Here is a 25,444-nt window from a genome sequence, read left to right on the forward strand (position 1 = left end):
ATGACTCACTGAACCTAAATCAGTGAGATAACTAATGCAGCTATTACAGATAACGTTACGGTGTTTAAAATGGTCACCACTGGATGTCAGTAGATTTCAGATTGCAGGTCCCTGAGTTCTGTTTTCTCAGACCCCACCGTACACACTAGAGGGTGGAGGGTCCTACCATCAATACCCCTTACAATGGTACGGCAGTCCACTAGGTTGTACTGCATGCCTTTATGGTGGGACCAGCTGCTGCTGAAGTGGATCTGGAACCAGGCAGGGACATGAAGTATGACAGGATCTCTGGGAGAGTGCGTTTACACTTTGCTGGTTTTTCCCTAGGTCAAAGCACCACCTGGGAGTCTTCCACTTCCAGCTTCTCTAACCAGTGGCAGAGATTATACAATCCCAATCAAAAGTTTAAAACCACTTGAAAAATGGCAAAAAGTCATATTTTGCGTGGCTGGATCCTAACAAGGTTCCAAGTAAAGCTTCGACATGCAGCACCAAGAAATTGGAGTCAGACAAAACATTTTTTTGAGCATGCAATTTATTGAAAACAACGCTTAAACTGAAACAGGCTGTATTACAGCTGATCAAAAGTTTAGGACCACACTCCAAAAACAACCCATAAACCCCCCAAAACAGAATTCAAAGTTCCAAACATGAACTCAGTAATGACTAGCTCCACCGTTATTGTTAATCACTTCAAAAATTCATTTTGGCATGCTTGATGCAAGCATTTCCATAAGGTAAGTGGGAAAAATTTCTCCAAGTGGTGAAGACAGACGCACAAAGAGCATCCACTGTCTGGAACTGTTGTCCATTTTTGTAAACTTCCTCTGCCATCCATACCTGTCAATGGAAAATTGTACTTAGTAGTCAGTATAAGCTTTTAATGATAGAATACTGCATGATGACCTTTTTATGACTTAGACTGTTGTCCACTACAAGACTTGTTTCTGTTTTATAAATTCTTTCCCACAGCGATAATAGCTGAACAAGCAGTTTCACTCCTACCAGGAAGAGGAGAGCTGAACACTTTTATCTTCGCTCCCTAACAAGAAGAGGGGCCGCGTCCTTCAGAATCACACACACACACATACACCTAACATACGCACGCACCAACATTCCTCTGTCTATTCACTATTGTATTACTTTTGTATATAAATAAAGACCAGGGCAGTGGCAGAGGGCGAGTCCCGGAGCCCTCACTCTCGTGCAAGTGCTCTGTGACTGCCCTTGCATGCAAGTAAAACTGTGTGTCTCCACTCTCTGACTCTCAGCTGAAGAAGTGTTTAAGAATATATCTCTTGACAATACCCAAAGGTTATCAGTTGGATTTAGATCAGGGGGACATGCAGGATGGTACAAAAGAGTGATGTTATTCTCCTGGAAGAACTCCCTTGTCCTGCAGGCATTGTGTAGCGTTGTCCTGTTGAAAAACCCAGTCATTACCACACAGACAAGGGCCTTCAGTGATGAGGGATGCTCTCTACAACAGTGTTTCCCAAACTTTTGGAGCCATGCCATGCCACATATTTCCCATTAGAAAAATCATACGGCACGCCACCAAACAAAAATGTAAAAAAAAAAAAGCATATTGATAATTTGCGTACTAGGTATAGCGGAATTGGTTCAGTTTGTCCCCAGTATACCTTTTTTGCTTTCTTACTTTACTTGCTTTAGTATTCATGCTAGGGCCTTCAGTTGGCTCAGAATTTTCTCCAGGACCCAGGTCAGACTGACTACATTTTCTTTTCAAATATTAATCTATTGCTATTAAGTGCTGCATCATTCTGGGGCACCTGATCCTTTCTCACGGCACACCAATGTGCCGCGGCACAGTGGTTGGGAAACCATTTTTCAAGTGGTCTTGATCGGGACTGTATGTCCCAGGAAGGCAACTTTCTCTCAAACTGGGCATTGCTTTGATTGTTTTAGCTTTGAGACATTGCACTAAAAGATTTGTGCACTGTGTTGCATTTTGAAGAGCCAGCAAGAGAATAAATCCATCAGTAAGTGTAAAGGAAATACACAACACCGGTGAGTGATATTGAAACTCTGACCTACCGGAAGTCTCCCTAACCTGCTTGTGCCAGGAAGCTCATCAAGATGGCAGTCATACATAAGACACTGTTTAGCATTAAGATACACAAGTTTAACAGTATGTTATGAAGACATCCATAAGACAGACACTGAAGTTTTTCCTCTCAAGAGTGACACAAAGACTGAAAAAACTACAAGGGACTCTGTATATCCTAATAACAACAACACTCATATTAAGGTAGGTGGAGATTTTTTATTTATTCCTATTTGCGTTATGTTTCTCATTCATTAGTCATTGAAGAAAAGTATGCTAAAGAACTTGTGTACACTTTAGTAAGCTGATATTTGAAGGAACATGAACATTTGTATTCAAAGGTATTTTTCTATGCTATTATAAAAGGTCCTTGTCAACCATAACTGACTGTAAGCCACGTTCAAGTTTTTAAAATCCTTTTAATTACTTAAAATGTTGAATGAAAGATGTGCACCTATTGTGGTTTTGTGGAGGTATGTAATAACGACAGGAGAGGTCTCAGTGTCTCACTCCAACTTTATTCACTGACTCTCAGAACCTCACATATAGTAAGCGCCAAAATCTCCACCCCAGCACTTCCCTTCAACTTGGGTGTGAGTGGAGCCACCTGGTGGTCCGCCACACATACCCCCCCCGAACACACAGTTAGGTCTCTATTCAGTCCAGGACCCTGGGCCTAAGCAAATGACCCGAACGACTGAACCTGGGAGGGAGAGAACAGGCAGAGGAAGGTCCATCCTGTGAACGAGGCTGGTGAAGGCAAGCAGGAAAGGCAGGAGGAGGCTCAAACGCCGGTGGTCCGGGGGTAGTCCTGGGGGGAAAACCAGAGTCTGTCAACCCCATCGAAGGAGGGCGGCCACGGCGAGGGGCCTGGGCCGGAACTACATTACTGTCCGGAAGAACATGTGCAGGTTTAAGTCTGTCAACACACACAGTCTCCCTTCGACCCCCAAAATCCAAAACAAAATGTTTCTGGCCCGGTTCGATAACCCTGAATGGGTCGTCATACAGCGGCCGCAGCGGTGTCCTGTGGGCATCGTGCCTGACAAAAACAAACTTAGCAGTCTCTAAAGTCTTTGGAACAAAAGTGTCAGGCACGCAATGGTGCACCGGACCAGGAACCCGAAGCGAGTGCAAAAGCGGGTTGAGAGATAGCACCGATGGATCGAATCAGGGAGGAGGATTTTCGGGCAAGAATTCTCCAGGCACGCGGAGGGGCTGACCAAACACTAGCTCAGCTGGGGAAGCGCCGAGATCCTCCTTAACCGCAGAGCGCAGCCCAAGCAAAACCCACGGGAGGCGGTCAACCCAATTGCCATCCTTTAAGGAGGCGCGAAAAGCAGCCTTAAGCGACCGGTGGAACCGTTCACACATCCCATTAGCTTGCGGGTTGTATGCGGTTGTGCGGTGGACTTTAGCCCCCAGTCCATCAGCCATGGCCGACCAAAGCTCGGAAATGAACTGGGGGCCTCTGTCTGACGTAATGTCCGCGGGTGGGCCGAAACGCGAGACCCAGGTTGACAAAAACGCCTTGGCCACCACTGCTGCGGTAGTGGACGCCAGGGGGACCGCCTCCGGCCACCTGGTGGTCCGGTCAACAACAGTCAAAAGGTGCGTAAAACCTTGTGACTGCGGCAGAGGACCCACCAGATCGACATGCACATGATCGAAACGTTTGCCGGGTATGAAGAACGGCTCCATGGGCGCTTTGGTGTGTTTATGAACCTTCGCACGCTGGCAGGGAATGCACGCCGACGCCCATTACTTAACAGATTTGCGAAGGCCTGGCCAAACAAATTTAGAGCTGACCAGTTTAACAGAGGCCCGGACCCCCGGATGAGAGAGAGCATGTACCGAGTCAAAAACTTGACGACGCCAGGAAACGGGAACCACTGGGCGAGGGCGGCCGGTGGAAACGTCACAGACGAGGAGGGGACCACCGTCCTGCACGGGTCTGTCCTCCAATATGAGGCCCGTCTGGGTGGATTTAAGCGCGAGGATGTCCGGATCACCGCTCTGATCGGCAGCCATGGTGGAGTAGTCTATGCCGAGAAAGACGGGAGAAACCAGCGCACGGGACAAACAGTCAGCCACATGATTGGATTTACCAGCCACGTGCCGAATGTCCGTGGTAAACTCAGAAATGGCTGCCAACTGGCGCTGCTGGCGTGCACTCCATGGATCAGAAACCTTGGACATTGCAAACGTCAAGGGTTTGTGGTCCACATATGCGGTAAAGTGACGACCCTCGAGAAAAAAACGGAAATGACGAGTCGCCAGGTGGAGCGCCAGTAGCTCCCTGTCAAAAACGCTGTAATTGCGTTCGCTGTCACGCAGCGTACGGCTGAAAAAGGCGAGCGGTTGCCAGACACCCGAGATTCGCTGTTCCAGCACCGCACCCACCGCTATGTCCGACGCATCGGTGGTCAACGCAATCGGCGCTGAGGGGGATGGGTGGGCCAGAAGGGCAGCATTAGCTAACGCTGACTTAGCATCAGAAAACGCTTGGATGCTTTCCGGAAACCAGTCAACGGAGTCATTAGCTTTCTTACCTTTTAACGCCCCATGAAGGGACTTCAGCAGATGTGCCGCTCTGGGGAGAAAACGGTTGTAAAAATTCACCATCCCCAAAAATTCCTGCAGTGCCTTAACATTCGTGGGACGCGGAAATTCCGAAACAGCTCGGACTTTGTCAGGCAACGGAACCGCACCCTCGGCGGAAATACGGTGCCCAAGGAAATCGAGAACCGGCAACCCAAACTGGCATTTAGACGGATTAATAATTAGTCCATGCTCCGCCAAACGCTGAAAAACCTGACGCAGATGGAACATGTGCTGCTCCTATACTGGCCACCAGTATATCATCAAGATATACAAAAACAAAGGGCAGCCCGCGCAAGACCGAGTCCATCAACCGCTGGAAGGTTTGGGCGGCACCTTTCAGGCCAAACGGCATGCGCAGAAACTCGAAAAGGCCGAAAGGTGTAATTACGGCGGTTTTGGGGACATCCTCCGCGCGCACGGGAACCTGGTGATATCCCCGTACCAAATCGATCTTCGAAAAAACCGAGGTCCCCGCAAGATGGGCGGAAAAATCTTGGATGTGGGGAATGGGATAACGATCGTTCTCCGTGACATTATTAAGACGGCGGAAATCCCCACAAGGTCGCCACCGACCATCAGATTTAGGCACCATGTGTAACGGGGAAGCCCAGGCACTATTCGAACGCTGCACGATGCCCAGACGCTCCATGGTGGCAAATTCTTCCCGAGCGACAGCCAGTTTGGCAGGGTCGAGGCGCGCGCGCGCACGCGCGAACACCGGGGGCCCTACTGTAGTTATGTAATGCTCCACCCCATGCTTCGTCACCGTGCTCGAGAAAGTGGGGACAGTGAGTGAGGGAAACTCAGAAAGCAAACACTGAAAAACGTCACCCGAATCTACTGAGTTAGCATGCACCACGGGCTGAGCACCCCAAGTCAAACAGGGCAATGAGGAAAATGACACAGCATCAATTAAACGTCTGTTAGCAAGATCAACCAGCAGTCCGTGAGCACAAAGAAAATCAGCGCCTATTATAGGCACAGAGCTAGCAGCAACAACAAAGTTCCACTGAAAGTCACGGTCATGAAAGCAAACAGTCACCAACCTTTCACCGAAGGTTTTGATGGGAGAGCCATTAGCCGCTGTTAGCAATGGCCCGCAGCCCTCAGCTAGCATGTCCGAGCCAGCCGGGGGAAGAAGGCTCTTCTGTGAGCCGGAGTCCACCAGGAAACGCCTCCCCGAGCGTGAGTCCTCTAAGAAAAGCAGCCTTTCCTTGTTGCCAGCGGTTGCAGCTGTTACAGAGCGCTGACATGCCCGTTTCCCTGGGTCTGGAAACTGCAAGGCGGGAGACAGCGCCGTGCCTTCGCTCCAAAACGCTGGTGATAAAAGCAAAGCCCTTTTCCGCGGTGCCGCCGTGCAGCGATTCCGGCCACCGTGGATGAGTCGGAGGGCCCCTGGAGCATCGGTGAGGGGGCGGGGGAAAACGCTGGTGAGTCCTGAACAATCGCCTGGACGCCGAAACTCCTGGTAGCCAGGAGGATGCGATCCGCCTCTTCCACAAGGGAGCGGTAATCCTTCGTGGCCAATAGCGGGGAGTTGGCAAGGCCAGCGCGCACTGGAGCCGGCAGCTGTCGGAGAAAGAGGTGGGTGAATAGAAATCCTCCGTCATCCGCGCCCAGCAAGGACAGCATGCTCTCCATGAGCTCGAGAGCGGTGCCGTCGCCCAGGCCCGCGAGGGAAAGGAGTTTCTCGGCCCGCTCAGCATCAGAGAGAGAGTAACGCCGCAGCAGCAGCGCCTTGAGGGCGGCGTACTTGCCTTGGGCTGGGGGGTCCCGGAGGAGAGTCATCACGCGGCGGGTTGACAGCGGGTCAAGTGAGGCTACCACATGGTGGTATTTAGTATCGTCGGCTGAAACTCCACGAAGAGCAAACTGAGCTGCTACGTGCACGAACCATGAAGGAGGATCGTGAAGCCAAAAATCCGGCAATTTAAGTGCCACAGCAAACGCAGCCATCGGCGGTGGTGAAAGTCCGGCGGCAGCCGATGCCTCTAGGCTGGCTTCGTCGTCGAGCCTTAGCATGTTCGCTACAGGGGTCACCAATGTGGAGGTATGTAATAATGACAGGAGAGGTCTCAGTGTCTCACTCCAACTTTATTCACTGACTCTCAGAACCTCACATATAGTAAGCGCCAAAATCTCCACCCCAGCACTTCCCTTCAACTTGGGTGTGAGTGGAGCCACCTGGTGGTCCGCCACAGTTTAGCCTTTTTTCTGTGTGTTTTAGGGCAAAGTTATTAACTACACTGTTTATAAGAGAAAACCTCAGACACAGTCTAAAGTATCTAACATAAAACAAGCACCTGAACCATGGGACATAGATGAGTTTGCACAAGGAGCAACACGGTCTGAGCTGTCTCGTGGAGGGGAAAGAACCTGCAGACTAATACTAAAGGGGAATGCTTTCTGTTTTTTTTTTTTTTAAACTCTGCTTCTGCTTCACTTTGATAGTCTTTATGAACATTGGATCCCAGGAGCATCCCACAAGAATATATCAGTACTATTCAAGAAAAACTATCCAAACTAAATACAGTGTATGATGAGTTCCTTGTCAACCTTAACTGTATTTTTGTATAGCCCACCTATAGAAATGCACTGCAAACTACACAACTGTGCATTAGTTGCCAGGATGGTTTCACAGAATGCACTGTCTTAAATTCAAGGAGCAGGAGAGAAGCTCTGTATTTGTGTCATCCTGGGGAAGGATAGGGTGTATTTTTGGTTTTGCATGATTTGTTTTGAATCTTTTACAGTAATTTTTTTGGTCTTACGTATTGTTTTGTTTGCTTCTTTGTTTGACAGCTATGAGTTTATGGTATGTTTTATTTGTGGAGTTTGTATTTTTAGTTATATTCCCCATAAAAGCTCATATAAGCCCCATAAAACCATTTTTACTACTTATTCTCACTTGCTAAAGAAGCAAGAGACCTTTGTAGTGAAAGATTGTCTCCTATCAGGCAACCAATGTAATTACCTTGCGATCGAAAGTGATCAATAGTGTGTTTTAATTTATTTTAATTACATTTATTTTACTCAATTTATTTAATACAAACTATGATATGATGTATGTTTGCTTTGGATTTGTAGATGGCTTAATGTGACATCTGAAAATAATAGTTAAGCAGATATGGATAACTATTGTGAGTTCAAAGGTGTACAATGGCTGCATACTTTTTTCTTTTCTTTTTTTTTTTTTTAAAGTACTTCAGGCAGGGTTTGTACACCTTTTTCAGGGTCAAATTCAAGTACTTTCACTTTCAAGGTCCATTTTCAAGTTTTTCCATCGCATTTTACCTCCCCCACCCTTCAATTCACATCACCTCAGTAAGACCATGTGAAAATTAAAACAGATCATCCTAGGTGAACTTAAACACCTTTGTTCCCCTTTGTTATAACATAGACAAACGCACCACAGAAAAATACTGCAAAAGGAAAAGGTTTTCTTAGATCAGGGGTGGGCAATCTCAGTCCACAAGGGCCGGTGTCCTTGCAGGTTTTAGATGTGTCCTCGAACCAACACAGCTGATTTAAATGGCTAAATTAGCTCCTCAACATGTCCTGAAGTTCTCCAGAGGCCTGGTAACGAACTAATCATGTGATTCAGGTGTGTTGACCCAAGGTGAGATCTAAAACCTGCAGGGACACCGGCCCTCGTGGACTGAGATTGCCCACCCCTGTCTTAGATACATATAGTAAACTCAAAACACATATTTCACTTAAAAATTTAAGATGTACAAATGTGAACAAATCAACTTGTTAGAGGTAGTCATCTTCTGTTGAAAAAAAGAAAAAAGAAAATATTAAGTTTACTCATCAGATATTGATGTTTCTTTCCTGTATGAAACAAAAAAATAGGAGACAGATGTTTGTTTGTTTTTTAAGTTAATTCCCAATAAAACTAATTGTAAGATGTTTAACTACATTGCTGTCTGTATTATTGCTGAAGTCCTAAATGATCACCTTTAAAGTGTTCGTGCTAATAACTAGGGCTGGGCCATATCATACCGTTCACGGTAATACTGGTATAATGTTGGGCAACGATAAGAAAATTAAATATCGCGCATGCGCAGTGCCTTTGTTTTCATATGTACATGGCGGAAAAATGAGAAGGGCGAAAGCGGATCGTTGAATGAAACGGATGAACCAGAATTGGTTTGTAAAAATGCTGCAACTTCAGTGGTGTGGAACTGGTTTAGCTTTCGTCCGTCAGATACACAACAAAACACTATTTTTGGTAGCGCATGCTAGCGGGCCGTCGTTATTACCGTGTTTTTCGAAAAATACGGCACACTTAAAATCAATCCTTTGATTTTTCTGAAAATCAACTGTGCCCCTTATAATCCGGTGTGCCTTATGTATGAATTCCGGTTGTGTTTACTAACCTCCAAACGATTTTATGTGGTACACGGCGCTTGAAAATCTGTCAAATGTTTTAGTACGACTTTGCTAAGCTACGAAGCCGCACTGCTTGATGGATTGTCAGAGCATTACGGCTATTGTAGGCAGGAGCCTCGCAGAGTGATACGTACTGTGCTTCAACATAATATTACCGTACTGTGTGTGTATAATCTCATTTTAAGTTTTGTGGATATTATACATGGTTATGCTGAGGATATGTCGGCCAATTTCCACTGGAAATGCCCTTTGGTTAAACTGTCAGCAAGGAATTTGCATTTGCACTGTTAAATTTTTATATAGCTTTAATCCACATAAAAAACAGCTGCTTGTTTAAGTGAAAATACATTGATTTTTTTTTTCCACTAATAAAGTTGTGGACTTGTAAAGTATTTTGTCTAGTGTCAATTATATCGTCAGTTATATCGTTATCGCAAATTTTCAAATGTATATCGTGATAAATATTTTTGGTCATATCGCCCTGCTCTACTAATAACATCATGTACAGTAAGTAAGTACAAAACAACAACCACACTACACACTAACTACACAAGACAACACACTAACTTGAGACTCCAAACACGGTAAACTTCACAAGTCTCTCACCTGTGAAAACTCACTTTCACTCTTTCTTTCGCTCGCTCACTCCTAAAACTTCCCCCTCTTCCTAAACAACAAAATGCCACGTTTCCATATATATTTTTGATTGTTTAACACAAATAAGGAAGGGTGTTTTTTTTTCCTTTTTTGCTCACAAGCAGAGAGTGTTTGCTAGCGCTGTCCTAAGAAAACGCCGTTTTTACCGCGTCTTCCAGTAGTAAATGCCTGTTTTATTCAGGAAAAAACATTACGTATACTTTTGATCATAACTCTGGTTTTACATGGCCTATCAACACAATTTAAAAACTGGTATATAGTTTGAAGTCAATAGTTGTGACAAAAGTTGAAATGGAGACTCTGGGTCCGTCGTAAAGCCTTAAGTTGGCTAGCTATGTATTGGGCTAATGTTTAAAGCTTTCACTTGAGTAAAGTAACTCATATTACTGCTAAGTAATGTTAGCCAAGTTCACAGCATGCTCCATAAATCTCCATGCCATAACAAACCGCTATAATAGCGCTGCCGTATTGCATCACACTCACTGCATTTCAATCATTTATCCCTCTCTGTTTTTGTACCCCTGTTTATTTAAAAGCTCAGTTTTTAAAACCTTATGGTGTAACTATAGCCCAGCCCATGCAGCAGTATGTTAATGACTAACCTTGTATTGTGGATGGATTACCTCAGTAATTCTCCTGACTGAAGTTTGGTCTCTTTACAGAATTCTACCATGCAATTGCGTTTGTTCCTAACCATCGCGAACCCTCATATTAACTTTTATCGAATGGGAAAAAAAAAACAAAAAACGTGTTCATAAATAAAGCGAACCTTGGACAAGTCATGCTGAACTTCTGTCGGAGGGGCGCTTTTTTGAACTGCAGGTCCTTGAAGGATAATACAGTTTGAAGCTGGAGGATCTCTATGTAAATATCCGATAGAAGCTAGGTCCCCTAACTTTCAGTAGCTGTTGAAAGGATAAAGTTGTGGTATATCAGTGGTTAGAAATACCATTATTACTTTAGGATTAGTTTAACACAAAGTCAGGGCTGACCCGGTACCATTGCTGTGAGTCACAGTGTGCAGCATAAAGGTCCTTTCACATCGGACGCAGCATGTGCTGCTAATGCTAACTAAAAGCAAAGGATCCAGAATTTGTTGCGGTGGCTGCTGAGCTCTGTGGGTTTTTGCACCTCTACCTGTACTAGATTCACCTGCTCCTTGTTGTTTTTATCTCTGACTTTATGTCCTCTACAAGAGTTTCTGTTTTCTTTTTGCTGGTTCTTCAAATGTTCAATAAAAACATGTATGCTAGTCCTTGATCCCCAAACTGGGAAATTACAAAGTGACCTGGAAGGAATTGACTTCGCATTCCAAACCTATTACAAAATGTTATACGCACAACCTGCACAAGCCAATACAGAAGATATAAAATGTTTCTTAATTAATTAGATTTGCCATCAATTGGTGAGTGTCAAAATAAATGCCTAACCAAACAGATTCAGAAAGAAGAATTGAAAATGGCCTTAAAGAAACTAAAAAATAACAAAACACCAGGTACAGACGGCCTGCCGGCTGAGTGGTATAAGGCATTTGAGGTGGAGGTGCTTCCAGTTTTGCTAAGGTCATTGAACTGGACATTAGAGAATATGTCCACCCCCCCATCATGGTCTGAGGCGATCATAACAATTATACCTAAAGACGGTAAGAACAAAATGCTGTGCCGCTCATATAGGCCGATATCAGTCCTAAACCAAGATTATAAGCTTTACGCCTCAATTATATCTAATAGGCTAAACTCGTTCATCCCAGATTTGATTGATGAAGATCAAACTGGATTTGTTGGGGGCCGGCAAACCCAAGACAACATAAGACGCTCTCTCCACATAATCAATAATGTAAGAGAAAATAATCATAAAGCGGTACTAATTAGTCTGGATGCCAAAAAGGCCTTTGATTGCGTCAGCTGGACGTATTTGTTTTTGGTCATAGAAAGATTTGGTTTTGCTGAAAACTCCATTAACAGTATTAAGACATTATATTCAATGCCTACTGCGAGAATCAAGAATGGACGAGTCACGGACCGTATAAAGTTGGAAAGATCTACTCGTCAAGGTTGTCCCTTGTCTCCGGCTCTTTTCGCTCTTTACATTGAACCTTTAGCACAGGCAATAAGAGAAAATAATAGTATTCATGGGGTCGTAGTTAATTCAAGAGAACACAAAATAGCCTTATATGCTGATGATGTCCTTTTGTACTTGTCAAATCCAGACCAGTCCATCCGGACCCTTTTAGATTTGCTGGGAAGGTTTGGGATGTATTCTGGTTACAAACTCAACATAGGAAAAACACAAATTTTAAGTTTTAACTATAGCCCGTCGAGTGAGGTTAAAAAATGTTTTTCTGTTGATTGGTCTCTGAAAGCAATTAGATATTTAGGAGTATGGCTGACTAAATCGTTAGATGACTTGTATAAAAAAAACTGAGCCCGTGAGCCAAAAGATTAAAGAGGACCTCACTCAATGGTCAACACTTGTTTTTGATTTTAGTGCGAGAATGGAGGTCATTAAAATGTCAGTCCTACCCAGACTACTGTATCTGTTTATGTCTCTACCTATCAAAATCCCCAAATCTCAGTTCCATGACTGGGACAAACAAATATCTCGATTTATTTGGAGGGGGCGGAAACCTAGAATTAAATATAGCACATTATTAATCCATAAAGATAAAGGTGGCTTCTCCCTCCCAAGTCTCAGAGATTACTACCTTGCTGCTCAACTCAAAATAATTATACAATGGTGTGATGACACTTATGGGGCACGATGGAAAGACATTGAGAATATGTGTGGGGTCATTCCAATACAAGCCTTGATAGGAGATCAGAAGCTGGCAACAGCCTACCAGAAAGAACTGAACCCTTTCGCATCTTTTACATTGCTTATCTGGTTTGAGTTAGTGAAAGAACTAAATCTAAGGAACCACATTCAAGTACTTAAGTGGGTAGCTTATGACTCTGAGTTAAAACCAAACCAATTGGATTTACAATTTAAGAACTGGTCACATAAAGGCATTAATGTATACTGTAAAATACTGGATAAGAATGGCCTGCAAAGTTTTCAAACATTACAAGAAAAATACGAGCTAGGAAAAAGTGATTTTTTCAGATACCTACAATTACGGCAGTATTTGTCCTCAAAAGTGACTAAAGAAATTAATACACAATCCAATGAAATAATTAATCTGATTTTACAAACATACTATAAGGGATGTAAGTCAGTTATCTCTAAACTCTACCAGGGCATATTGAAAAGTAGGGGAACTTCAACAGATTATATAAAGGAAAGATGGGAGAGAGAGTTGTCCTCAGTTATAACTTCTGAGCAATGGGACAATATGTGTGAGACTGCCATTTCAACCTCATCCTCTGCATACTGGCGAGAATTTAGTTGGAAAAACCTGGTACGATTTTTCATAACACCAAAACAACAAACACGGGGAAATTCTTCATGCTGGAGGAGCTGTGGGGAAACTGTTGCAAACCATACCCACATATTCTGGTCGTGTCGAAAACTTTCTAAATTTTGGGAAGATGTTATATCAAAGATAGAACAGACTATAGGCTTTAAATCAAAACAACGGCCTGTCATAACATTTTATTTAGGAGACCTACCTGAAGAATTAACAAGCAATGACAAATATCTCCTGAAGATTCTTACTGCTGCAGCAAAAAAAGCAATTACTCGTAAGTGGCTCTGTACTGACCCCCCTGTTTTGGACGACTGGTTGAGCGTTGTTGAGGAGATTCATAAAATGGAAAAACTTACCTTTTTGTTAAGGCTGCAAGCTAATATTTATACCACAAGATGGGACAAGTGGTTGAAATATATCCGAAATTCGAATGTTGTTTGGTTTTTTTGTAATTAAATTTATTTTTTCTTTCTCCTGTTTGTGCCTACTCACATCTATATAAACTTCTGCATGCCTCTCCTAGGCTGCTCTTACATCTGTAGATGTGCTGTCAATTCATGAATATAAAGTCATGTTCTCACTGCCAGAATTGCTTTGTGGGAAAAAGCTGTGCTTTTCAGTCGACTGCTTGTTTTGTTATTGTTGTTTTTGGTTGTTTGTTGTTTTCCTTTTCTGTTGTAAAAATATGTAAAACCTTTATTAAAAACTAAGTAATAAAAAAAAAACAAAAAAAAAAGTATGCTAATTCATAACGAAGAAAGCTTTGTAACTATCCCCACTAGTGAAGACTGTCATTTCCAAAACACTGCCCCCCCGTCCGCAGCGCTGTTGAAAAGGCTGTGGAAGTCCCTGTGTTAATTTTAAATATGTTAATATTGTCTATTTTGTAAAACGTTCAGATTTTCTATTCTTATTTAATTCACTTAATGTACAGAATTCACCTGCTTGCTGCATACAATGCTACTACTGCACATTCACCTAATGTATATAATGTATTACGTTCTTCTTCTCTCCCCCTTTTGCACATGTCGAGGAGCATGTCAGGTTACATTTAACTGCATGTTATACTTGTATAACTATGCATGTGACGAATAAAGAATCTTGAATCCTCCAGCTTCAGTGTGCTAATGTGTTTATATTATGCCAACCATAGCTGTGTAGTTAGTGATCACGTAGCACACCTTTATATACCGGCTAGCCCAGCTTCAGTAACCCTACAAACCTTACTACTGTTTAGTTTTCTGTAGAGCTGTACTACGGTGGCCCCTAGAGACAAAGCATGTACAAACTCCAAAGCACATACAAATTTTGGAGTTTGCACGTGCTTTGGAGTTTGTACGTGCTTTGTCTCTAGGGGCCACTGTACTGTACATCTTCAGAAATCCATCAATCAGAACATTATTTAATCTTACATTGTTTTTTTGTTTTTTTTGGGGGGGGGGACTTTCCGCGTACCACTAGAGGGAGCCCATGTACCATAGTTTTAGAATGACAGACTGGATGAATGAATAGAGAAGCGACGAGAGGGAGACACTGGGGAGGATTTTTCTCAAAAAGGAAACACCAAATCACAGCTGACTTCATTCTTTAGCAATGGATGATTTCATCATCCTCAGTTACTAGACTCAGGTGAACGGGTAATAACTGAATAGATACAAATGGGTAACAGTATGAAATCATAACATCTGCCTTGCACTTTAATGACTTGTGTGTGTGTCTGTATGTGTATAGAGGGCGACAGAATCAATTATTAGCCAACTATTTACAGTAAACATATTTACTTACTATACCATTTTAGATTAACTACAACAACTGTAATAGGTTTGCCCCCCCCCCCCTTGCAACTCTGAATTAGATAACCGAAACAAAATGAATGGAAAGTGTACTTGGTTCAAAGAAAAAGTAATTTCAATTAAGCTTTATTTAGCGTAAACTGGTAGAAAAAAAAAGTCTTCAGCTGTATCCATTTAAAGATGATAAAATAATACAAAGTGTGGAGAAAAATAAATCAGATTTTGGTTTGTGGGCTACAGGAAAAAAAACCCCACAAAAACCTCATAATAATAATAAAATAAACCAAACACCTAAAAAGTTTGACTGATTTGTACAGGTGACTTTCGCAGCACCTTATCTTCCCTCACACCCAACATTTCTGTTCATTTTTGCTGTGTGGAAAGGGAAATCACTCTGAACCAATCTGAAAACACCACATTGATATTTATAATTTTGTTCACTATTATGACAGGACTTAATAACAGCTCAGTATTAACATGATAATACTGCTGTAATGTCTAAACGTTGCAATACTCACATAATAGCATGAGAAATACCAAGGTATAAACCAAGTAATAGCTTGTATCAACAATTGTTATGGCTGAAACATATTAGACTAAAATGTGAAAGAAGGGGCCAAAAACTATGGGCATGGGTAACATACAAAGATGCCTATGAGGCAAAACTAGTTATTAATAGTTTAATATTACCCTGCTATAAGAATTATTAATACTGAGCTATTGCTTGCTTTTTTACCATGGTGCATCTTGATCCCCATGTGACCTCAGTGAATGCAATGTTACAGATAATAATGCCCACAGTACTAAAATTTGCCTCAAACCAAAATTATTTTTCACACTGATACTGATGATTAAAAATAACGTGAAAACTAAAGTTAATACAGACTCTTTCCTCGTACATCATCCCTTTAGCTATCCAACCATTAGTAAAATATAGTATATATTTAAAACAAATCAAGACAGCAATTAATTATCCTATGGTTGGGCCAGATGTTATTTATAATTTAAAAAAAAAAAATAGCAAGTCAATACTTGATAGTTACCATCAGCAAGATATAACTGTGACTGCTGTAACCCAGCTCTATCAAGTTACAGTTGAGGAACTATAGGGAGCTAATGTTATTCAATTGGACTAGTAATTGTGTCCACATCACTTTGGCCTACACAGAGTGAATATTTATAGATCTTCACCTGTTAAATTTTCAATTTTTTTCCCACTAGATCCAGTTTAATTCTGACCGGTTCTGTTTTAGTTTTGAATAAAGTGCGCCCTTGGCTTTTTCCAAGGAAACTGTTGCCAAAAAAAAATATGTACGGTAACCATAAACCCATTAACAAAATGCTCACACCCATCTGAAACATCTGTGTTTCAACACAGTTTAGAATATGGTATACGACTAGCAGGGCAGAAAAAAAGGCTGGATAACATGAAGAAAATAAAAATGAATGTATGCCGAACAAAAACACAGAATTCCTGTTATTAAACTGTATTACTGCCCTAATATTCAACTGTAACTTCTTGTGATAGGAAATTTAACTACCACAAACACAAACATTAATCTGAGTAGCTGATTTGATTCATCTGCCTTTCACACTTAAAGTTTCTTCAAATAATGTCAGGTTGCCAGCTGAATTCTTCTTCATATTTATTAATCTTAATTCTGAAAGATTAACTAGCCACTTCTACATGAAAAACTGAGCCACCAGGTTGGCCACACCCAGTAAGATTAGTAAACTGTGGGAAATTGCTGTCTTCCACCTCAGCATCCCCTGCCGTCTCAGGGTGATCATGTGGACTAATGCAGGAAATACAAACACTAAAGCCAATCCACAAATTGCTCCAGAAAACCTGCAAAGAGGAACACAAAGTTAAAACCACTACACCATTACAAGGAGCCAACTGGTATGCCAAACAACAATGGCCACAACAAAAAAAGGAAACATACTTGAATTTAGATTAAACTTTGTTTCTTTTCTTCTTTGCATAGGTAAGGATGAACTTCCATGCTAACACAGGTTTACCTTTTGGCCACTGATTCAAACCCTGGCGTATTGATTGCCATTTAGTCGTTGTTTGTTTTAAAGTAAAAAGTTTCAAAGAAAGATAAAAACATACTTTCTAATTCAGTTTATGCACAAAACATCTTAGATGCATAATTATACCTATACCTTATATCTACATATCCACGGGGCATACTGTAATTTTCTTTTTTCTTTTTAGACAGGACATAAATGTAACTGCAAATATTTTACAACTCAGTGGTCTGCCTTTCTCAGAATCTTGAACTTTGTTCAAATACATATAAATAACTAAGACATTCAATTCTAATTCAAACCTGGAACTACCAGAATAGTTTTATTTATTTATTATTTTATTTATCGACTGTCACATTTTTCATACCATTTATGCCTTGATTTTATTGTTCATTTTTATATTATAATGACCTTTTTTTTTTTTTTTTAGCCTTTTATTATCTGTAAATTAACTTCAGGGTAAAATGACTGATTCTTATATAGTGCTGTTCTACTTTATACCCAAAGCGCTTTGAGGGTATGACAACAATTGGAACTGCTTATTCTGTGACTATTTTTCAAAAATACAAATATCTGTTTATTGAATTTTACTTTATTACGTTAATCATCCACTTATTGCCATTATTATAACAATCTATTTCATCTATTTCAACAGTGCGCATGCGCCAACCAGCGTGCAGCCTGTTACAGTCGCTCCTGCTTTTTCTCTTAGTTTAGCTCTTTTTTCTTACGTATTCTTTTTTTTCTGACTTGTATTTTCATCCGTTTATTATCTTTTACTCAATCATGTGGATTGAGAGAGTTTTTGTTCTTCTGGTGGTCGTGGAACTGTTACTTTTATCAAGGAACGGGACTGCGGCACATCTCCTACACTCACGGACTGTTTACTCCAGAGATCAGCTGATCGCCCTGATGCCGGCCGGCTCGCTGGCCAGGCCCGCAGAAGTACCAGCTGAAATTTGGAGGAAAACACATCGGGGACGCAGAGGTCAAAGACAGAAGAGAAGAAAGAAGGAGACGGTGAGACAGCGGAGGCTCGAAGCGAGGAGGAGGTATAAACCGTGTCTGCCGTCTATCGTAATGGGAAATGTGCGGTCGTTATCGAATAAAATCGACGAGCTCTCAGCACTGGTACGGAGTCAGAGGGAATACCGAGAGTGTAGCCTGATGTGTTTCACCGAATCATGGATGCACCAGGACATTCCCGATGAGAATGCTTCCGTGGAAGGCTTCCACACTGTTCGGGCGGACAGGGACAGCATCGCTAGCGGTAAGCGGAAAGGAGGTGGGCTTGCTGTTTTAGTTAACAACCGGTGGTGTAACCCTGCCAACATAACAATCAAAGAAAGGATTTGTTGCCCGGACATTGAACTGTGTGCTGTTGGACTCAGGCCGTATTATCTACCCAGGGAATTCTCTCACGTCATCTTGGTGGCTGTTTATGTTCCTCCCTCTGCTAACCCCACAGCTGCATGTGACACTATCCACTCTGCCATAGCCCGGTTACAGACTCAGCACCCGAGTGCCTTTATTGTGATCTCGGGTGACTTCAACCATGTATCACTGGACAATACACTAACAACATTCAGACAATATGTGGACTGTCCCACCAGGGGAGAAAAAATTCTAGACCTACTGTATGCTAATGTCAAGAATGCATACAGCTCCTCCTCCCTCCCCCCACTTGGTAGGTCAGATCATAACCTGATTCACCTCACCCCCCGCTATGTGCCAATTGTGAGGAGGGAACCTGTGACCACGAGGACTGTTAGGAGGTGGTCAGAGGAGGCCTTAGCGGAACTACAGGGCTGTTTCGAGGTGACCAACTGGGAAACACTCTGTGAGCCTCACGAAGAGGACATCAATGGGCTTACTGAGTGTATCACAGACTACATAACTTTCTGCACCGACTCCATTGTTCCAGCTCAGACTGTTCATTGTTACCCAAATAACAAGCCGTGGGTGACTAAGGACATCAAAGCCCTCCTCAACAACAAGAAGAGGGCTTTCAGAGGGGGCAATAAAGAGGAGGTGAGGAAGGTCCAGGTGTTACTAAAGGACAAGATCGGAGAGGCTAAGGACAATTACAGGAGGAAGCTGGAGTGGAAACTCCAGCAGAACAGCATGAGAGAGGTGTGGAGGGGCATGAAGACCATCACTGGATTCAGGCCAACCAACAGCAGGGGAGCTGAGGGAGGTGAGAATAGAGCTAACAAGTTGAATCTGTTTTTCAATAGATTCGACACCACAGTGTCTGCTCACACCCCCACAACCTCACCTGTAGTCTGCCTGGAATCCAGAGCCACACCACTGTGCCAGCCTCTCTCTTCACATGGCGCTGTTGCCTCCTGTGAGATTCCTGACACCCCTCCCCCACCCATCACCTTCACTCAATACCAGGTTGAGATGCAAATGAGGAGACTTCACTCAGGCAAGTCTGCTGGACCAGACGGAGTGAGTCCCCTCGTCCTCAAGACCTGTGCCCCCCAGCTGTGTGGAGTCTTTCATAAACTGTTTATGCTGAGTCTGAGTCTGCAGAGGGTACCAGTGATGTGGAAGACATCATGCCTCGTCCCTGTACCAAAGACGCCACGTCCCAGTGGCCCCCAGGATTACAGGCCCATGGCCCTGACCTCCCACATCATGAAGACCCTGGAAAGGCTCATTCTGGACCAGCTGCGACCCATAGTAAGACCACATCTGGATCCCCTTCAGTTCGCTTATCAGCCTCGTCTCGGAACTGAGGACGCCATCATCTACCTGCTCAATCGTGTCTACACCCATCTGGACCAGCCGGCGAGCACTGTGAGGGTCATGTTTTTTGACTTTTCTAGTGCTTTCAATACCATCAGGCCGACCCTCCTGGGTGATAAGTTAGCAGCGATGCAGGTGGATGCTTCTCTGGTGTCCTGGATTGTTGATTACCTGACAGGAAGACCACAATATGTACGTCTCCCACAGTGTGTGTCTGGCAAGGTGATCAGCAACACAGGGGCACCACAGGGGACTGTCCTCTCCCCCTTCCTCTTCACCCTCTACACCACAGACTTCAGCCACTGCACAGAGACCTGCCATCTTCAGAAGTTTTCTGATGACTCTGCGGTGGTTGGATGCATCAGCAGGGATGATGAGACAGAGTGGTCGACTCCTTTGTCACGTGGTGTGAGCAGAATCATCTGCAGCTCAACGTGGCAAAGACCAAGGAACTGATCGTGGACTTCAGGAAGACCAGGAAACACTTGACCCCTGTTTCAGTCGAGGGGGTCAGTGTTGACATTGTGGAGGACTATAAATACCTTGGAGTAAACATTGAAAATAAACTGGACTGGGCGAAAAACACCACAGCACTTTACAGGAAGGGCCAGAGTCGTCTCTATTTTTTGAGGCGACTGAGGTCCTTCAACATCTGCCAGAAAATGCTCAGGATTTTCTATGAGTCCTTTGTGGCCAGTGCGATCCTCTATGCTGTTGCATGCTGGGGGAGCAGGCTGAGGGTAGCAGATGCCAACAGACTTAATAAACTAATCCGTAAGGCGAGTAATGTTGTGGGGATGGAGCTGGACTCCCTCAAGGTGGTGTCGGAGAGGCGGATGCTGTCCAAGATAAAGACAATGTTGGATAACACCTCCCACCCACTCCATGACATGCTGGTCAGTCACAGGAGCACGTTCAGTGAGAGACTGAAATTACCGAAAAGCACCACTGAACGACACAGGAAATCTTTCCTGCCTGTGGCCATCTCCCTGTACAACGCATCCACTTAACACACTGGTTACTGCTACAACTACACATGTTTCTTTTCCAGCTATTTATTAATGAGTGACATACATGTATATATATATATTGTACTATTCTTAGTTAGCTTTTTGTCTGTCTTGTTAATGTTGGTTTATGTTGGTTTATAATGGAGCACTGTAACAAAAAAATAATTTCCCCCAGGGATCAATAAAGTATTCTGATTCTGATTCATTTATTTTTCAATCAAGTATAACCAATGTAGTCTTTAATATTAAACACCTCAATAATGTAAGAATGTCATCAAAATGTTTACAGAATTTCATAGCCACACAGTCAGTCTACTTTATGAAATGTTATTCAAGCTAAATTATTAAACTAAGACTAATTAGACTGTTTCTCTTCACATAAGTGAATGCAAAACAATTTCATACTTACCGTATGATGGATCCTATATTGGGATAAAATGTGGCCACCAGGACACCAGCTCCAACAATTAAGATGTTCAGTATCAGAACATGAAGGAAACTAAAGAAAAACAATATAACAAACTATAAATTGCTTACAGGCAAGTCATCGATTACTGTTTACCCAGGACATCATAAGGTCGTTAAGAGATGGCACACAAAGAAGTGGCCACATGAAGAAATCTGAAACATGCTTTTGTTTTTTATTAATTTATTTATTCGGTTACAATGTCATTTCTTTTCTTAGTCTTGTTTAATTAATAACAATTGGAGTAGAAACTGCAACTCTCTTATTACAGCTATGTACAGGAGCACAAAGTGCATCCCACAGCAGAAAACTGCCTGATTATTCACACCGCAGACAGAACAACTAAACAAAATTTAGCATTTAAATTGAGAAATGATCACATTTTTTGTTTAAAATAAAAGAAACGTGGGGGAAATATGATCAGTTATCAGCATTGTTTTGTTTCCTGTTAAATGGAAAAAGCATTACTCTTACCTGGGATAATGATTTCCAAATAGTTGACCCATCATCTGAACCCGCACCAGATAACCCAACAGGGGGTATACAGTAATCATCTGGAAAAGCAAGAAGGTCCTAGCCACAAACACCATAATATCACTGCTGGGGAAGTTATCCAGGAAGTTCTGTGAGGGAAAAGCAGTGCAGTGTTTATAAGCTAACTTATGGTTGCCAGAAATCAGCAAATAAGGGGTTTTAATGTTCATGTCCATGAAGAAACAAGCCGATAAAAAATTCTTATGGTTATGGTTCAAACAAAAGCAAATCATATTTAAATCTAAACAGACACAAAATGACTGATATGTCAGAATAAACACAATTTAGCCACAAGATTAAAACCACTGCCATGTTATTGTTATGTGTGGCTGTGTGCAGACAGGAATAGGACCCAAGGTGCAGACTCCGGAGACAAACGTGAACTCAAAACAGTTTTAATGTTAAACTCAAATATAACATAACTGGAAAAAATCAAAATAAACTTAAACCGGAGGACTGACAGAACACACAGCTAAGTAAACAGTAGATCGCGACACAGACACAAAGAAACACAGGGCTTAAATACACAGAGGGAGCAATCAGGGAATGGGTAACAGGAGGGAAACACAGCTGGGGCAAATCAGAACTGACGAGACAAGGAAGCGTAAACTGAACACACTGAGATGAGACAGAGACCTTCAAAGTAAAACAGGAAACACAAAACACAGACTGAACAAAAGACACAGACTCACATGCAGGCACTACAGAGGGAACAGAGACGTGGGACCAGGGCAGACACAGACACTGACTGGACACGGGGATATAGCAACTAAGGATACACAGAGACGCGAACTAGACAAGGGGATACAGCTGACAAGGGAGACAGAGCGACTAGAGAAGACAGAGACATAAACCAAAAGACAGAACTCTAACAAAGAAACCAAAGACTAGAATTTATAAATAATAATAAACTCAAAAACCCTGGGTCAACGACCCAGGCATCCTAACAGTTATGTACATCATACTGACCAACACGTTCCAGTGCAATGCTCTGCAGTGATACCTTTGGTCCTGGCTTAGTATGGATTCTACTTTTCATCTAAATATGGTTTCAGACCACACACCTAATGGAAGCGGGAACCCATACACCACAGAAACTACTCAGGAATTTCCCAGTAAATACACACAAAATATAAAGTAAATAATGCCAGAAACCACAGAAGACCATTTAAAGCTACATGTACATGCCCCAACAGATCAAAACTGTTTCAGTGTACAGTATGCGGAAACAAACAAACAAACAGAAGGATTACTCTTTAAATCATCTATGTACATAAAAATCATTTTGAATGCTTAGTTTTTAACATTAATCAAATTGAAATGTATGAAAAAATTGGTAATACTGAAAAACAATTCCACTTACAAAGAGTAGATTAAAAGTGTGCAACCCTGCAAGTTAATTATGTCAACAAAAGCTTATTAGAGTCAGAAGTTACAACAACCAATTCATATGGTCCCTCTCTTCTAACATATTGACTGTGTTTATTTTAAATACATATTGGAGCAATTTAAGGAGTCCTCCCATGGATGGACTGTAACTACAACTGGAAATTTTCTTCTGCTCTGTTGCCTCTGTAAGCTCAGCGTAGCAACGCAAACCACTTCTCAACCTTGAACTACTACAGCTGTCATACAGTAGTTCAAGGTCTACTGTGTGACAGCTGTAGTCAAACATGGTGACATTGCCTTAGGTAAAAACGTGGTGTAAAGGATGGGTATAGATTGTTAACAGTGACTACATTTTCAAAATTGTCCAGTAGTAACCATGTTAACCACTGAGCCCAGTTTATTAGTGTAGAAATGATCTACCTTTACCAGCTATATCTCAAAAGACTTAACAACACAGCAGATCAACACCTTTCAACACTATAGCAAAGCTATGATAAACTCACTTCCAACAAAGACAATCCATCTTTTGCCCTGCTCAGGGATAACCCAATGTAGATGGTGTGCAATGAAAATAACAGGCCCCTTTACCCAGATACATCACAGATGGTAAACATCTGCTTCCGCTGACTCATTTCAGGGAAGAATAGTCTTCCTAAATGTAGTGCACTGTACTGAACCACAGCTACCTGAATACACTTTCTGAGATTGCTGCTGCCAAAAGACATTTAATCGGTTATTAAATCGAAGGGTTTACTTGCATCTTTAAGTGGTAATGGGTATAGGGAAAATATGAGCATTTTTCATATGGTGAAAAAAAAAATGCATACATAAAAATTATTTAAAAATAACAATAAAGTGAAAATCTTACTGGCTGAATGCAGTCTTTAAAAAGAGGAGGAGAGGGAAAAGCAGCAAAGATCAACACTCCAACATACAGGTAGGTTAGCCCCACTAAAAGATAAGCCACAGACAGGTCACGCACCTGAAAACATACCAAATTTACCTTAGATGCATCAGAATTAAAACTTTTGATACTGAATTGTGTCATCTAAATTTACTTAGCAAAAACCAGATTTGAAGAGTACTAATATTTGGAAGAACATGGATAAATAACACTCACATTGTTCTTTTGGTCCTTGTTGTTCTTCATTAATGTGATGATGCAGTTGTGAATGAAGAAGGCCAGAGTGAGAACACCAGTGAGCTGAGGGAAGAGCAATCTGAACTCTGAAAGATCATAATTAAAACATAGGATTCTTTAATGTAAAGAAACTGAGAACATACACAGACACACACGCATCAGGCATAACATAACCATCTGCCTAAAACTGTGTTGATCTGCCTTATGCTTTCAAAACAGCCCTCACCCATCAAGGCATGGACTCCACAAGACCCCTGAAAGTGTGCTGTGTTATTTAGCACCAAGATGTTAGCAACAGATTTTTCAACTGCTGCAAATTACAATGTGGGGCCTTCATGGATTGGACTTGCTTGTTCAACACATCACACAGATACTTGAATAAATTAAGATCTGGAGAATTTGGAAACTAAGTCAACGCCGCAAACTTCTTGTTGTTCTCCTCAAACATTCCTGAAACATTTTAGCTTTGTGACAACGCACATTGTCCTGCTGAAAGCACCGCAGCAATCAGGGAATATAGTTTTTATGAAAGGGTACGCATGGTCTACAATGCTTAGGTAGGTGGTATGTATTAAAGTAACATCCACATGGATGGCAAGACCCAAGGTTTTCCAGCAGAACATCAGCCAAACCATCACACTGCCTCTGCTGGTTTACCCCCTGCCCATAGTTGATCCTGGTGGCAGAATGAAGCAACGCACATGTACCCGGCCATCCACGTCAAAGAAAACATGATTCCTCAGATCAGGGCACCCCTACCAGTGCTCCATGTCCTAGTTCTCAATCTCACATGCCCATTCTTGGCACTTTTGGCAGTGGACAGGTGTCAGCATGTGCACTCTGGCTGATCTGAGGATATGCCCCATATGCAGAAAACTGCAATGTACTGCGTATATAACCTTAGCTGCCCATGATCCTGTCACTCGTTCACCACTGGGCCACTTTTCATAAATACTGATTACTGCAGACCAACAACACCTCCACAAAAGATGCAGTTTTGGAGATGCTCTGACCAAGACATGCAGCCATCACAATTTGGCCCTCATCAAATCTTGTCAAAATCCTTACATTTTCCCTTTTTTCCTGCTTCTTACATATCAGCTTTGAAGATAAAATGTTCACTTGCTCTGTCAGTGGTCATAATATGCCTTATTACATGGCTCCATAGGTGTACAGCCAATGGACCTCCGTTT

At 42.3% G+C, this 25,444-nt stretch overlaps 1 protein-coding gene across 6 annotated transcripts in view; it reads right to left on the bottom strand.

Moving 5' to 3' along the window:
* Window positions 1-442: 442 nt before the first annotated feature.
* The window catches only part of slc38a9 (solute carrier family 38 member 9), a 37,873-nt gene continuing 12,871 nt past the window's right edge, over window positions 443-25,444 (bottom strand). For 5 of the 6 annotated variants that reach the window (XM_084936013.1, XM_084936012.1, XM_084936017.1 and 2 more), the window contains 5 exons: window positions 24,231-24,337; window positions 23,979-24,092; window positions 21,662-21,810; window positions 21,131-21,220; window positions 15,021-16,772 (listed from right to left, as the gene is read on the bottom strand). In XM_084936013.1, coding sequence (XP_084792139.1) covers window positions 16,607-16,772; window positions 21,131-21,220; window positions 21,662-21,810; window positions 23,979-24,092; window positions 24,231-24,337 — 626 coding nt within the window. In that variant the 3' untranslated portion in view covers window positions 15,021-16,606. Of the gene's footprint in view, window positions 841-15,020; window positions 16,773-21,130; window positions 21,221-21,661; window positions 21,811-23,978; window positions 24,093-24,230; window positions 24,338-25,444 lie in introns of those variants that run through there. The other variant, XM_084936015.1, reaches the window with a different exon arrangement.

This window comes from Perissodus microlepis, chromosome 7 (assembly GCF_051167445.1).
Source record: "Perissodus microlepis isolate ML-2025 ecotype Zambia chromosome 7, ASM5116744v1, whole genome shotgun sequence".
Classification (NCBI taxonomy): Eukaryota; Metazoa; Chordata; class Actinopteri; order Cichliformes; family Cichlidae; genus Perissodus; species Perissodus microlepis.